We start from the raw sequence: 16,078 nt of genomic DNA, 5'->3' as shown, positions 1-16,078 counted from the left end.
AAACCTTAAAAGAATTAAAAGTGAATATACAGACATCTCGACAGCACTCTTGTCTTTTAAGTACTGCAAGCTAAGGCAACTCTGATGCTGAAGATTATATTCTCATAAACTCTCTGGTCAGTTTTAAAACTTTCAAAGTTTCTATATGTATACATTTATTTATTTTCATTTGGTTACATGATTAGGTGAAGTATTATTCCATGTGTTTTTTAATTTTTTTTTATTTTTTTATTCTGCAATTTGACCAAAGTACCAAATATTCAGTTAAAGCATAATTTAATTTTATAAAGAAATATTTTGAACGCAAAAAAACTGGGGTTTTTCATCCCGCAAAGCAGCAAACAAGCCTTGAGAACTCAACACTACAGACATAGGATACACCGGGGCTTAGGGCTACGGACATAGGATACACCTTATCCTGTGAACAGTTTGAGGTCCGATGATTAATAAACCCTCGACACCGCAAGGTAAAAGAGGGAAAAGGAAGATGAGATGAGAATATAGAATTTTTCAAAGTATTTGTTTATAAAATTTAATTCAGTATGCTTTGTCTGAATGTTTGTAGTTTTGTTCAGAAGCTTATCGTAAGCTATTTTGTTGTTTATTTGTTCTTGCTGTTGCTATGGGGAAAAGTCTCAAAACTTTGAAAGAATGTTCTCCGTTGTTGTCACTAGTCAATCTTAGAGATCAGACTGATATTTGAATTTCCCTACATTCTAGTGAAAGTAATATGTTATGTTTGAATCATTGTATTACAGTAGATGAGAAGTATTTTATATCATTTTCAGTGGGCTTTTTTTTTTTTTCAAAAGTGATAACAGAAATCTCAACATTTAAGTACTGTAGTAAAACTTCTTTCTCTCACCAATAAGAAACTGCTTTTCATTACACCTACACATTGCACCATCTTCCCTGTTCATAAGTGTTCAAAACCATACTGGTTTGAAGCAGTGAAAAGTGCTCCAGCCACACTGTTTTATTTTATTTTTATGTGAATCCCAACTCATAAAAGACTAAACGTATAGTATATAGGTTTAATCTTTTGTATATATCTGTTATCCATCTTCTAGAAACCAAACACATTACTTTTTTCAAGCCTCCAATAATCAAAATAGTTTTGTTTATTTCACACTGCATGATGAAATTCATCTACTGGACACATTCAGAAACATCCATACACCCAGTGGGATTCCAAACCCACTCAACTAACTAGACCAGTAAAGTTCCTTTGGCTTTCATTTGCATCAAACCCAAAGAAACTTTATAAACATGAAATTGAAATGCCTGTGGAAAGGTAACAGAAGGTCATGGAGAAGAAAAGTAAATCTATACAAGATTAAAACTTGATTTTATGTAGACATATATTTACTCTCAAAAATGGGGAAAACACCTATGAGATGACCAGATAAATTTAATATGATTCTTTTAATATTGTTCTCTAGCATTATGCATTGGTATAAAGTAGTTATATCCTAGAATTAATGATGATTAAAATCTTTTCAGTAACTATGAGACACAGACCTTTTCATCAAGGACAGAATGGCGAGTTCGTGCTATTTCTGCAACGAATCTTCACTTGCGTACCAATCATATTTATGTGTCTTCTGATGACATAAAAGAAACAGGATATACCTACATTCTTCCCAAAAATATCTTGAAAAAGTTTATTATTATTTCAGATCTGCGAACACAGGTAAGCAAATAGTAAATTTAAAACTAAAGCATGTTAATTTATGGTTTTAAAGCTAAAGAGTGCCTATTATATTATACACATACTGGCCACTGAATTAGAAACCTTTATGCAGATTTAGATAAATGTCACTTATGCAGCATATATGCAAAATACTTGGTCATATGCATCACCACATGTTCTTGGCAACTATTTAAGAATGTTGCTGGTCAGTAATCATCAAAAGGTTGATTACAATGAGAAAAACAAAGGATCTTTTGGAGTTTGATAAAGGGCTTATTATGGGTGGAGCCACAATTTTAAATAGTAGAGCTGAGTGGTTTCTCAAAAGGTGAGATATCCCGGATGTTTAATCAGTAGAAAAATAACTTGTATTGCTTGTCTAAGAAGTGTAACTGTGATCTTAAGAGAGTCTGTTAAGAATGAGATCACTGTCATCTGAGAAAGCTTGTATGGATAAACAGAACTTCCTGTGTGTAGCAATTGAACTGAAGCCTTTAAAGAGGGCTCTTCCTGACCTATATATCTCACTGAACCTCAGGGAATTGAAGAGGATCAATATTTGCAGTTGCATACCTATACGGAAACCACTGATTTCTGCAAAGAACTTGAAAGTTCACCTGTAGTGAATTTTCCGGTTCTTTGCAGAAATTCAGTTCTTTGCTGAAGATTGGAAAATAAGTCATCTTGTCCAACAAGTCATGGTGTGCCTTGTTCTATGCCAATGGTAGGAAGAGTTTGTCGGGAGCTCCCACAAAGCAATGAACCCATTTGGCCGGTAAGCACAACTCATGATTCTGGAAGTGGTATCATGGTGTGGGGTATGTTCATGGTGTTGATATGTAATGGGTTGCCTGATGTTACTGGAAGGTCAGGTGTCCTCCAAGGAATATCTGAACATTGTTGCCGATCAAGTCCATCCTGCAATTTTGACTTTTTATCCAGCAGCTGGCAGTTGTTTCTTGGACAACAGTGTTACTGTCCATCACACAAGAATTGTTCAACTGTGGTTCACTGAACACAAAAGTGACTCCCACCATCTTCCCTGACCACCACAAAGTCCAGACTGAAACCCCCCCATTGAGACATGTCAGAAAAACAGATTTTGGAGCAAAGTCCTCTTCCATAAAATCTGAGCCATTTAAAGGACTGTCTGGTGAATACCTGGTATTTTGTCGACATTGATTCAATCCAACACCTTGTGGAATCTATGCCAAACCACATATGTTCTGTAATTCAGGCTAAAGGAGGTCCAACGCAGTATTAAATAAAAGTTTCTAATTCAATGGCTGGATGCGTAGCACTCTTTATAAATATTTGCCAGAACTTTTACTTATCTGTCTTCTAAGCCCTCCTAACTGCATTCAGTCTTTATCTTGGTCTTCAATTGGATCTCCTTCCTACCATTTTTGTTTCAAATATTTGTTTTGCTTATTTATGTATTCTTGAATATCATTTATGTCAAGTACTTCTTTGATGTCTTCATTTTTAGTATAATTCTGCTATTGATGTCACCTCTTCACTTAATTTTCCTCAAAACCCTTTGGTCACATCTCTGATCAGTATGTAAAATTGGCTTGAATGCTGTCTGGTAGACTGTTAGTTTTGTAAGTAAGGCTATCAGCCTTATTTCATTGACAATTTTCATGCCAGCTTCGTCACAGCAGTTAGTTAGTTTTGGCTAAAAGAACTTGAAGACGTTCAGGAGATTTATTTAAAAGGATAATGGTATCTTCACAATGTAAATAACTAAGCTTAATATCCTCAATTTGAATCTTAGGTTTAAAATCACGTTCCTTAAAAATGTGGTCTATAGAGATTATAAATTACAGTAGAGATGTGCAAATACCTTTCCTTACACTTGAGTTAACATTATATTATCCTCCTATATATCCTGCAGTTCTTAACTGATAAGTATATGGAATTCTTTCTAATCATTTCATGTGTTATTTGTTGATATTTATTTATATCCCTCTCCCCCACAAAAAAATTCTCTGTTTTCTTTTCCAAATCTTTCTCAGTTGTTTTGTGCTCAAACCAGAGTATGAAAATGCATTCTCAAGCATTGCTCTTGGGACATTAATATAAAAACTTATATAACTTTTATGAATTTTGATTGAGGTATCTTTTGATTAATGCCTTCATTTCAAACTAAAAATTCACCATATTTTTTGTATGTTATATATATAGTGATCTCACAGTTATCCAGTTGCATTAAGAAATGGATTAGTGAGTTGATTGAGCTTTAGATAACTGTGAATGTGCAGTTATGTCATTGTTGCTGGAGTCAACTGAAGATTTGGTTATTTGAGTATTGGATAATTGAGAAATCATTTTATTTTTACATAGTTTTGATAAATGTAGTTATATAGTGGTGACATAACTGTTTTCTCTAGATTGCAGGATACTTGTATGGTGTCAGTCCTTCTGATAACCCTCAAGTAAAGGAAATACGTTGCATTGTTATGCCACCACAATGGGGAACTCACCAAACAGTTCATCTACCTAATATTTTACCACAGCATGACTACCTGGTTGAAATGGAACCACTTGGTTGGGTTCATACTCAACCTAATGAATTGCCACAGTTATCACCCCAAGATGTCACAACTCATGCTAAAGTAATGGTTGAGAATTCTAGTTGGGATGGAGAAAAAACAATAGTAATCACATGCAGGTAATTAAAGTTTATTTTTTGAAAAAATATAATAATAGTAATAATAATAAGCACTTTTACATTAAAACAAAAAAAATTTTTATTGATATAAAAATTTAGTTGAATATTCAAACTTTTTAAATTAGTCCTGCTTCCTGAAAGAAAAACAGTAATAGCTTTGTTTGCAGTGCATTAACTGGCATGATTCTGATTATATTGTAATATCACAGTAAAACATAAAATGTTTGAGTTTCAGCTGGTGAAGAATATACTTTAGGTGTATGCTTATGTTTAAAGAGTTGGTTATTTATAGCAGTGCTTCATGGCATAAATAGCACCAGGAGAAAAAAAAAATATATAATTATTTATTGAACTTGCTAATATTTCTTTAGTTTTCTAACGGGCTTCTTCAGAACACAAATTACAACTATAACCACATAGCACTCGACTAGATAGTTGAAGAAACACTTTAAATTGTAACTGGAAAAACAAACAAGTCCTGACAAGATGCCTTTCAAGGGTCAAATAACCACGAAGTTCATTTGGAGAAGTCGAGTTGACTGTCTTCCAGATCTTTGGCAAATTAACGCAGGCATAATTGTTGCAATTGAGAGTGCCTCATAGCCAATGATAATTGGCTATGAGGCACTCTCAATTGCAACAATTATGCCAACAATTATTTTAAAAAATAATCTTTCAGACCTAGAGACGTTTGTCTAGCAAAGCTGTCTTCTTCTTCCATTTAATCCCATGTGATGGAATATCTTGAACATGTTTTGGCAGTCATAACTTGTCTTATAGGTGATCGTGGATGTAATTTTTGTTACATCCACGATCATTTTGAAGAACAAAATGGATATTAACCATTCTACTAGTCTCTTGAACATAAGTTAAGCTGCAAACAGGGAACTTGTATACATTCCAAGATGTGCAGGAGGATAAAGTTGAGCCTTAAGAGAATGAATGAAGGTAGCTAGTTGAATGAGTGGTTTGAAAGTGGCATGGAGATTATATTTGTGGAGAACCTTGGCTACCTTTTCTGACGTGCCCTGAATATAATGAATGAGAATTGTTTTGCTGTGATCTTGTGTGTTGGTTGTTGGAAAGAGAGGGGAGGAAATGCTTGCAGTGTTTTATCTATTTTATAAGGGTTGAATTTGGTGGCTAAAAGGTGTTGCAAAGGGCCCTGAGCTCAGTTTCAAGGGCTGTGGCATTTGAACAAATACCCCTTGCTCTGTGTATGTTTTGAGGATTCCATACTGTTGGAATAGATGGTATGTGATTGCTTATGTAAATACCTTCCTATATGTGGTTTTCTGTAAATGAAAAAGGATAATGAACCACTCACTTTAACCTTTATAGACTTCAAAAAAACCTTTGACTCCATTAATAGAGAAGCAATGTTTAAAATACTCAGCTTCTATGTCTACCCTCAAAAATCATCAAGCAACCTCAGCTTATAAAGATTATAATGCTCCAGTAATCTTTAAAACAAAAACATCTGAATCCTTTCCAGTAATAACAGGAGTACTGCAAGGTGATGTATTTACACCTTATTTGTTTTTGGTATGCTTAGACTACATCTTCCGGACCATCAACACAGAAGATCTTGGTTTTAACATTAGAACATCCACCCACAAGATGAAAATAACTGATCTTAGCTCTGCTGGCGATGTTGTACTTATTGATACGGAGCCAACAAATGCACAAAAACATCTCGGTGTACTTAGAGGCACAGGTTAAACTTATTGGTCTGCAGAATAACATCCAAAAGTCTAAAGTATTCTCAATAGGTTATGAAAACTTTATACTTTATGGCACCATTATTAAACTTATTGGTCTGTATTCTCAATAGGTTATGAAAACTTTATACTTTATGGCACCATTATCCTGTCCCTATATAGTGGTTCTCAGTAAGATCTGCAAAATAGAGCTGCAATCACCTCTTGATTCGAAGAAAAACACTGACCAGCAAGTAAGAGTTTTGGGAAGAGATAGAAGTCAGAGGGAGCCAAATCTGGGGAATAGGATGGATGTTCCAGCAACTCATAGTGCAGATCCCTTAATTTTCCCATTACCAAAACACCTTTGTGGGCAGGTGCATTGTCCTGATGAAAGCTGAATTTTTTCTTCTGCAAACTGGGTCTTCTCACAAATTTTTTCGTCTAGTCTGGTTAAAAGATCGGAATAATATTTCCCGGTTAATGCTTTCCCCTTTTCAAGATAATCAATAAACAAAGTGTTTTTAGCATCCCAAAACACCGATTCCATGACCTTTCCTGTGATGTAACTGACTTTGGTGCTGAACAACCGACTTCTGTCTGCTGTTTTGATTCTGGTGTGTGATGGTGAATCCAAGTGTCATCCATAAATCTCATTCATAAATCGATGCACAAAATCACTTTTATTCTTGTTAAAACGCCCCAAACACTGTTCAGAGATTTTCATCAAGTGCGTTTTTGATCTGCTGTGAGCAAGCATGGCACCTATCTTGCACAAAGCTTTTTCATTTGATTCTTAATCCAAAATATATCCTACATGTTCTTTTGAAATGCCTATAATCTCAGCAATTTCACGCATTTTGACTTACTGGTCATCCAATACCATATCGTGCCTTTGATTAATGATTTCTGGTGGTGTTACATTTTGTGGACTTCCTACACATGGATCATCTTCAAGGCTGGTACAGCCATGTTTAACCTCGGCAGCCCATTTGTTAATTGTCAAAAATGAAGGAAAAGAGTGTCCATAAACTGTTATGAACTTCAAATGAATTTCTTTTGGTGTTAAACCTTCTTTTACAAAGAATTTTATAACTGCACGATACTCAATTTTATCCATTTCAGCAGATACAGACAAGACTTTTGCTTCAGACAGCTGTATAAAACAAATTACTTGATTGAATGACTTGCAATTTTACATGGATGCTTATGACAGATGTATCAACTTAGAGGGGGGGGGGGAATCTTGCCGATAGTGTTGCCACCTATGGTTGAGGCTCAGAACTTTTCAGACCACCCTTGTACTTTATCAATCTGCCTATATCTTGGTCTTCCTCTGTATCTCTTTCCTGCCAACCTGGCAGAGAACACTTGTTTTGTTAATCTTTCCTCTCCCATTTTGTTTAAGTGAGAATACTGCCTGAGATTAGCTCTGCTAACATATTCCTGGATGCTAACAATGTCAAGTTCTTTTCTAATATCCTCGTTTTTAATATGATATTGCCATTGATGCCATCTGTTCATGTCTCTAGTCTTTGGTCAATTGTTTTGTTTCTAACTCAGCTCTCAGAGCCATAAATTAAAATTGCTTTGAAGACAGTCTTGTATACAGCTAATTTAGTGTTTTAACTAATTTCTCTCTTATTCCATATAAATTATTCCGTTAACTTCCTACCAGGGGTGCTTAAGGGTCAAAGTTGTATAACTAAGAGGAGACCTGCACATAGCCTTTAAAGGAATGCAGAGAACTGACCAGGGCTTCTGACCTATTGTTGAATCCTCACCTTCTCGTGGCGCACTCTGTTGGGTATCTACCTGGATACTGAAATAATGAGGATGGGCTGGCAATTTGGGATTTAGCCGACCAAATTGTATTCTTATTGACTTAAATCAATATACAAAATGATGGCACACCATGACAAAATGTCATGCCGGCTGGACGGACGATCTGTAAAACAAGGCCCCCGTTGTTTTCGCCAGGGCGAACAGCGAAAAGTCAGCTACTGGAACAAATCTGAAAGCACACCCCAACTCAACATCACCAGAATTAAACATCGGTATTAACATAAGAAGCCTGAATGTAAAAGAAATGGAGCTAACTGAGGAATTAGATAAGTACCAGATCGACATAATAGGGGTGACTGAAACAAAAAAGATAAAAACTGGTGAGATCTTTCCGAGCAATAAATACAAAATGTTATATTAATGACAATCAAGGAAAAGAAGGAGTAGCCATAGTATTCAACACTAAATACTAGACTAATCTTCTTGAATGGCAGACAGACTCAAGTGGAGGGATGTGGGCAAATAGGAGATTGGGGAATCGGACAATGAGACTTTTTGTGCCTATGGTCCCAAGGTTCTACTAAGGTAGAAGTGGAGGAATTTTTTGATGCTTCCGAGAAAGCAACTGACACAATGAAGAAGGAAAAGTTTTTCCTTGTCGGGAATCTAAATAGCAGAGTAGGAAATGATTGTGAGACACAAAAATATTTTGGGAAAATTTGGAGAAAAGAGCAAAGCTAATAATAATGGCAATTACCTGTTGGATTTCTGCTCAGAACATGGACTGGTTATTACTAACACCATGTTCCAACATAAAAATGTGCACAAATTCACATGGAGAGAAGAGGCAAGGAATAAGAAAAGTCTCATTGACTATGTTATTGTTGATAGTGATGTTTTCTCCCTGGTGCAGAACACCAGCGTGTACAGAGAATTTGAAATTGGAAGTGATCACTATTTAGTCTTGAGCAGGATAAAATTGAATTTCATATTGAAAAGAATAACATGTATACACAAAGATTATTGAAGAAAAAATGAAAGAGTTTGAGAACAAGAACCAAACCTTGGAGATTCAGTCACAAACCTTGAAGAAAACCCTGATTGATTCAGCCAGGGAGTCATGGTGAGGTTGTCTGTAAGGATAGAAAAATTAGAACTCCATGGTGGACACAGGAAGTTAAAGAGGCAGTGAAGGAAAAGAAGAAAGCATATCAAAAGTTACTGGCAAATAAGTCAGCTTGTGCTCTTAGAGAATACAGAGACAAATGTAAGAAAGCTAAACACTGTAAAACTAGCTAAACAAAAGTCATGGGAGGACTTTGGCAAGAACATAGAAAATAAATATTAAGAAGGTGGCAAAATATTCTGGAAATATTGTTGAAGAGGCTCAGAAATGGAGGAAAGAGTGCTGTAAAAGGAATTAGAGATGATAAAGGTGATATGAAAACTCTAGAAAAAGATATCCTTGAAATATGGAGTAATTACTTCGAAAAATTGCTAGATGAAACAAGCAGTGATAGCACAGTGGTAAAAAACACTCAAGGCATATAGTCAGAAATACATATCCATACTTCAAGTACAAAAAGCCATCAAAGGCTTGACATGTGGAAAGGCAGCAGGAGTAGATGATATTCGAGCATAAATGGTGAAGTATGGTGGTATAAAAGTCTTACAGTGGCTGCATACTTCACCATTTCTGCTCATTCTTCACCAGATCTTCACTTTACAACAAATAGTTGAGAAAGCATGGGAATACAACAAAGATCTGTATTTAAGTTTTGTCGATCTGGAAAAGGCATGTGACAAGGTACCAAGAGAGAAGCTATTCAATATGCTACAGTTATATTGTGTCAATGGGGCATTATATCAAGGCCTGGGCAGAGGGACGAATTTCTGATGATTGGAGTAGAGCTCTAATAGTAACCCATATACAAAAAGGGAAATAAAGCAGAATGTAAGAATTGCAGTGGTATTTCCCTACTGGGGAAATACCTCTTTAAGCCATTAGGAAAAAGAAAACCATGACGTCCTCTTAAAAGATTCAACGATGACTTCTAAGGCCGGAACAGGCCATGCTAGGCCTAAATCCTTGATACGCATGATGATTTCCCTACTGAGTGTTCCTGGCAAGATTTATGCAAGTATACTAGAGAAACGGTTGAGAAGAATTGTGGAAAAAAAGCTTGGTGAAGAACAAACTGGATTCAGGCCAAATAGTGGCTGTCAGGATTACATCTTCACTTTACAACAAATAGTTGAGAAAGCATGGGAATACAACAAAGATCTGTATTTAAGTTTTGTCGATCTGGAAAAGGCATGTGACAAGGTACCAAGAGAGAAGCTATTCAATATGCTACAGTTATATTGTGTCAATGGGGCATTATATCAAGACTGACTTACAACTCAAATAGAGACAATAATAAGTCTCTATTTGAGTTGTAAGTCAGCAGTTAGAATTGAAGGAAGTACAGGAAGATGGTTTAATGTTAAATCTGGTTTGAGACAAGGATGTACATTATCCCCTCTGTAATGCATTATCTATATGGATCACATTATGAAGGAAAGTGGTATTAAACATGATATCAGAATTGGAGCTGTTAATGTCAGCTCATCTTTATTCGGACGATATTATACTTCTAAATAAATCCGCTACAAGTTTGCAAGATTCCCTGACTAAATTGAATAATTGTTGTAATAGATATGGTAAGAAGGTCAGCAATAAAAAGGCAAAGACAATGAAAATGGGTAGAAGTGTTGAAATATCAACTGTGTTGTGAACGGAGAACCTGTGGAACAAGTAAAACATTTCAGCTACTTAGACACAATTTTTAGTGAAGATGATAAATTAAATATAGAAATAGGCAACAGAATCAACAAAGCTAGTATGGTAGGAAGTCAATTGAATAAATTCATATGGAATAAGAGAGAAATTAGTCGGAACACTAAATTAGCTATATACAAGACAGTGTTCAAACCAGTTTTAACTTATGGATGTGAGAGCTTGGTAAGAAGTAAAACACTTGACCAAAGACTAGAGACTGCAGATACGAGAGTCCTGAGAAAGATGAGAACCATGAACAGATGGCATCAATGGCAATATCATATTAAATACAGGGATATTAGGATAAACTTGACATAGTCAGCATCCAGGAATGCGTTAGCAGAGCTAATCTCAGGTGGTATGGTCACTTAAATAGAATGGACGAGGAAAGATTAGCAAAACAGATGGTCTCTGCCAGGTTGGCAGGATAACGACCCAGAGGAACACCAAGATATAGGTGGATTGATACTGTAGAAAGTGCCTTAGACAATAGAAATATAAGATCTGATAATGCTGGAGTCTTAACAAGTAATAGACTGATTTGGAGGAAAATTGTAGATAGTAAGTTAGTAATGATGTAAATTTTTCATGTAGTACTATCATATCCTGTTCACCCCTTGAGGGTACATGGCAGGAATTTGATGATGATCTCTCTACTTGATATTGCCTGCCATTCAAGAAGATTAGCCTTGTGTTGAATATAAGGCTACAAAATCTTTTGCCTGATTTTCATTGCCTGAAGATAAAATTTTGTGTTTATTGCTCAGAAAGATCTAACCTTTTTTTGTGTTTTTTTGTTTCAGTCACTCCTATTATGGCGATTTGGTACTTATTCATTTCCTCAGCTAGCTCGATTTTTTTGACATTTAGGATTCTTGTGTTGATAGTACCAATCTTGAACTCTGGTGATGTTGAGTTTACGTGTGTTAGGATTTGCTCCGGTAGCTGACTTTTCTCTGGTTCCCTGTTTTCATGCCCGATTAAATAAAGGGGCCTTGTGTAATCAGGCATGAAATTCTGTCATGTTGTGCCATCATCTTATAATCTTATATTGTAGTTTAAGCCATCATCATCAAATTCATGCCATGTACGCTCAAGGGGGGGGGGGGTACAGGTGTAGTTTAAGCCAATAAACTAAATCCCAAATTGCCAGCCCATCCTCGTTCATTCAGTATTCAGGTATCTATCTGGATAATGAACAACCTGGATGTCTAACAGGGTGCACCATGAGAAGGTGGGGATTGGACATTAGATCAGAAGCCCTGGTCAGTGCTCCGCATTCCCTTAATAGCTATGTGGAGGTCTCCTCTCAGTTATACAGCTTTGACCCTTAAGCACCCCTTTAATGATATTGTCTCTGATAATTCACCATTACAGACATTATTTATAAATGTGTGTTCTTTAATGGCAATCATAGCATGGATCTTGGTGTTGATTTTGTATGGAATTTCATAATTAGCTAAAATCATGTGATACCCTACTCTTACAATTGCTTCAGTTTTGAGAGTTTCATAACAGAAAATAAATATAAAATTAGTTTTGAGCTTATTTTCAGCTACTATGGAGTTAGCCGTGTGCTAAGGGATTAGTTAGATAGACTGGCCAGGCCATAACATTATATTGATGTGATATTGTTTTATCCATTATTTAATGATTAGTACTGTAATGCAACTTCAAAGGTGCTTTATTTCCAATATAATGCAGAGCCACACATCAGGGAACTGATCTCTAGAGGATATAAACACTTTTTCAGAATACACCTATACATTCAGTTGTAGTTTGTCCAAAGAACTAATGTAACACTTCCACTTCATAACATTCAAAGGAAAATTTTATGCTTCTGACCTCTGGTATCATTATTTCATTAGTAATACAAAATATTTTGACATATTCATTAATAAATGTCAAATTTATCTAGGAGTCATTACCAAATGTGTTTTACTCAGCTTGCGATTATCACCCCCCCACACACACACACAGTGTTTGCTAGCCCATACTGAACTCAACTGCCCAACAATTTCAATTCCAACAATGCATATGTGAACTTAAGATATGGTCGCATATCTTAATAGGTTCAGATATGCGAACCTTAATAGGTTAACATACTTTAATTGCATTCCTAGCAGGCTGCTGTGAACTGCTGATGATGCTCCAAGATGTTTTGGTAATGTGAACATATGGTATTATCATCAATTCATGATATGTATCCTTCATGAGTATATAGGACACCACGATAGTGCATAATTACTTTTACAGTATTAATAGTATGATATCACAATTTTCTTCTAAATTAGTCTGTTATTTGTGAAGTCTCCAATGTTTTCAAAAGTAAATTTCAGTTTCATCCGAGTTACTGGTAAGTATATCAGTTCACCTGGATTTGTTCTTCCTCTGAATTGCATCAAATACCTGCTTTATTAACCTTTCTTCTCTCATTCTGTTTGTATCTATACCATCTTGATTTAGCTTTGATTCATATTCTTGAAAGCTAATAGTGTCATATGCCTTTCTAATATATTCACTTTTGATATGATTCTGCCATTCGTTCCAATTTGATTACTATTTTTAAAGTTTTTTTTCACTTGGCTGTACTATAAATTAAAGATGCCAAGAAATTATATAGCTGGCCTGGTTGGCCAAGTGGTTAGCGTGTCCGCTCTTCAGCCAAGAGGCTGTAGGTTTGAATCCCGCTGTGGCCATGGGTGTTTGTGATTGTCCTACAAACTTTGTGTGGAAAGGGAATCTGCAACCCTACCACTTATTCTAGCAGAAGACATCATTGCCAAAACCATGTGAGGTATGGCAGTGACCATACAGCGTCTACGGACGCCAAATGTGAAAATTTTATTATTATTATAAGAAATTATATTCTTGGTTTAATCCTTTATCAAAGTAGAAGCAAACAAAGTTTGCACATGAAGTCACTTCTCGACTGGGCTACTTGTATATAGAGGCTAATGACTTCACATCAGTTATTTTAGTAGCCCATAATGCGATGTATATATCCTTAGAGACGTGTATAATGCTATGCATTATAGAAAGAGCCACTACCCAGACTAGTTTCGACCTTTGCTGAGGTTTCATTAGTGGGAGCCAGAGCCTGAAATGATACCAAGGTTGAAGTAATGCAGAGATCATATTTGGGATACTGAGGCAATTGATGTGAAGTCATTAGCCTCTGTATACAAGTTAGCCCAGTCATGGAGTGAGTTCATGTGCAAACTTTGTTTGTTTACACTTGGTAAAGGATTAAACCAAAAATATAATATCTTGACATCTTTAATTTACTGTGATGACTAGCCTTTTTTTTTTTTTTTTTTTTTTTGTAACCCCAGTTATCAGATTCATAAGTAAAATTGATTTAAACACTGTTTTATATACTACTAGTTTAGTGTTTTGGCTGATTTTTTCTCTTATTCCATATTGCCATAACAACTGTGTTTATTCTGTATTTTTTTGTTTTTGCATATTTAGCTTTCTGTCTTCACTGAAAACTGTGCTTAAGTATTTACTTGTTCCTTAGAGTCTCCAATGAGAGTACCGTTGACATTTTCCATATTCCTGTCTGTTTTCATAATATTTATCCTTCTATTACTTATTTTCATACGAAATTAATTATATTATTGACTTACAGACCTACAAAACTTACATATAGATCTTGGTTATATTCCCATGATTTCTCATCTGTTTTTCTTAAGGTAAAAATATTAATCCTGATAACCATAGTTTGGACTGAATCTAGCTTATTCTTCCTTGTTTTCTCTACTTAAATCTTTGTTAGTTTATTCTCAAACATGCATAAATCTCATCGGAAACACACACAAAATCGAAATTTCTCTGTAATTTTTACATTGTTTTTTAGAACTTCTAACCAGGCCTTCTGAATTAAGCAGATACCTCCATGTTTGAGCATTTCCGTTCAAATATCATCTTCAGTTGTCACATTTTAGGTTTTTAATGGAATTTTCCTACTTCAAGTATTGATTATATACTCCTGATTATATCTTCTTGAATATTTTCTATCACTGTTCAGTTGCTTGTTTATGCCATTTAACAAGTCTTGCAAAGTAATTATTCCAGTCCAGAATATCTTCACTGTTTGTCACCATATTTGTCTGATTCCTTTTTCCCATTTCTAAACTTTTTTTCATTAGTCTCTGGTACATTTTGCCACTTTTATTATTTCTCTTCTATATTCTTTCCAAAGTCTTCTCATGACTTTTTTCATGCACTGACTGATTTTTCATATGATTTTTCCATTTCCTTGACTTACTTGTGTTCATCATGAAAGACAGTTTTAGCACATACCTTTTTTTACTGAATTAGTCAATATTTTCTTTGGTTTTGTTGTTATTATTTTTAAAACTGTCATACATTTTTCTTTTTATGGTGATCTTTCTTTTTATCCTTCAAAACTAATTGTTGATCATCAAATGTTTTCATGATAAAAATGAATATCATAAGATTTTTTATTTCAAATCCCCTGTATACTTTTGTATCCTCTATGAATATATTGATATCATAATCAACAAGACTTTGTGTTCTCTCTATGTGCTGTTATGTACATCTTATGTTGGAACATGGTAATAGTAATGTGTTCACATAATCTTTCAGATACTCACGATTGTTATTAGTTTTTATTCCTTTCTCCGCATTTTCCTAAAACCTTTTTTATATATCTGCTATTTATTTACTACTCTACTGTTTAAATCTCTAACAAGTGTGTGCTTTTCCTTTGTCAGCTGCCCTCTCAAATAAATTAAACAATTTTCTTCTTCCTTAGGAAATTCTTCTGTGAAACCATAGGTACAAATAAATTATACTTGATTAGAAATTATATTCTTGTTTTTATTCTTTGCCTAATCATGATCAAACAAAAGCTTGAAGTAACTTCAGACTAGACCAACCTGTATATGGAGGGAAATCAGATTCCATCCATATACAGGTGGCCTAGTCTCAATGAGATTGTCCTGGTTATTCCATAATGCATGGAAACATATCTGAAAGGAAGTGTGCTGTGCATAATGGGATATCAGGGTGATATGAAGTCATTCCTCCCTACTTATATATGGAGGAATGAAGTCATCTTTCCATATACATCTAATCTAGTCAATAAGTTACTCCACTTGCAAACTCTTTTTTGCTTTGTTTGAATATACAAAAAAAAAAAAAAAAAAAAAAAAAAAGCTATATTGGCATAAGTAAGTCTTATTGGCTATTTTGAAATTTGTTTACGTTATCCTGCTAGAAACCTGCTGCCATTTAACAAGTTCATTCTTCATGTTTAGTGTGTTGAATACCATGTCTGCTCCTTCCTTTTCCCAAGTAGCTCTTGCATCCTCTGTGCTAGGCTGACCGAAGATAGACTTATAATTCAAATCTGGTCACCAACTGGAGGAATTTTT

General features: G+C 35.0%; 1 protein-coding gene across 1 annotated transcript in view; it reads left to right on the top strand.

Annotated features, from left to right (window-relative positions):
* The window catches only part of Prp8 (pre-mRNA processing factor 8), a 411,861-nt gene that overhangs the window by 385,000 nt on the left and 10,783 nt on the right, over positions 1–16,078 (top strand). Inside the window, exons 38-39 of the mRNA XM_090407427.1 lie at positions 1,504–1,693; positions 4,087–4,367. Coding sequence (XP_090263553.1) covers positions 1,504–1,693; positions 4,087–4,367 — 471 coding nt within the window. The remainder of the gene's footprint in view (positions 1–1,503; positions 1,694–4,086; positions 4,368–16,078) is intronic.

This window comes from Typopeltis vanoorti, chromosome 17 (genome assembly GCF_054136105.1).
Source record: "Typopeltis vanoorti isolate ZY-2024b chromosome 17, IOZ_Tvanoo_1.0, whole genome shotgun sequence".
Taxonomy (NCBI): domain Eukaryota; kingdom Metazoa; phylum Arthropoda; class Arachnida; order Uropygi; family Thelyphonidae; genus Typopeltis; species Typopeltis vanoorti.
Note: the sequence above shows the minus strand (reverse complement) of the source record. Positions and strands in the feature narration are given on the sequence as shown.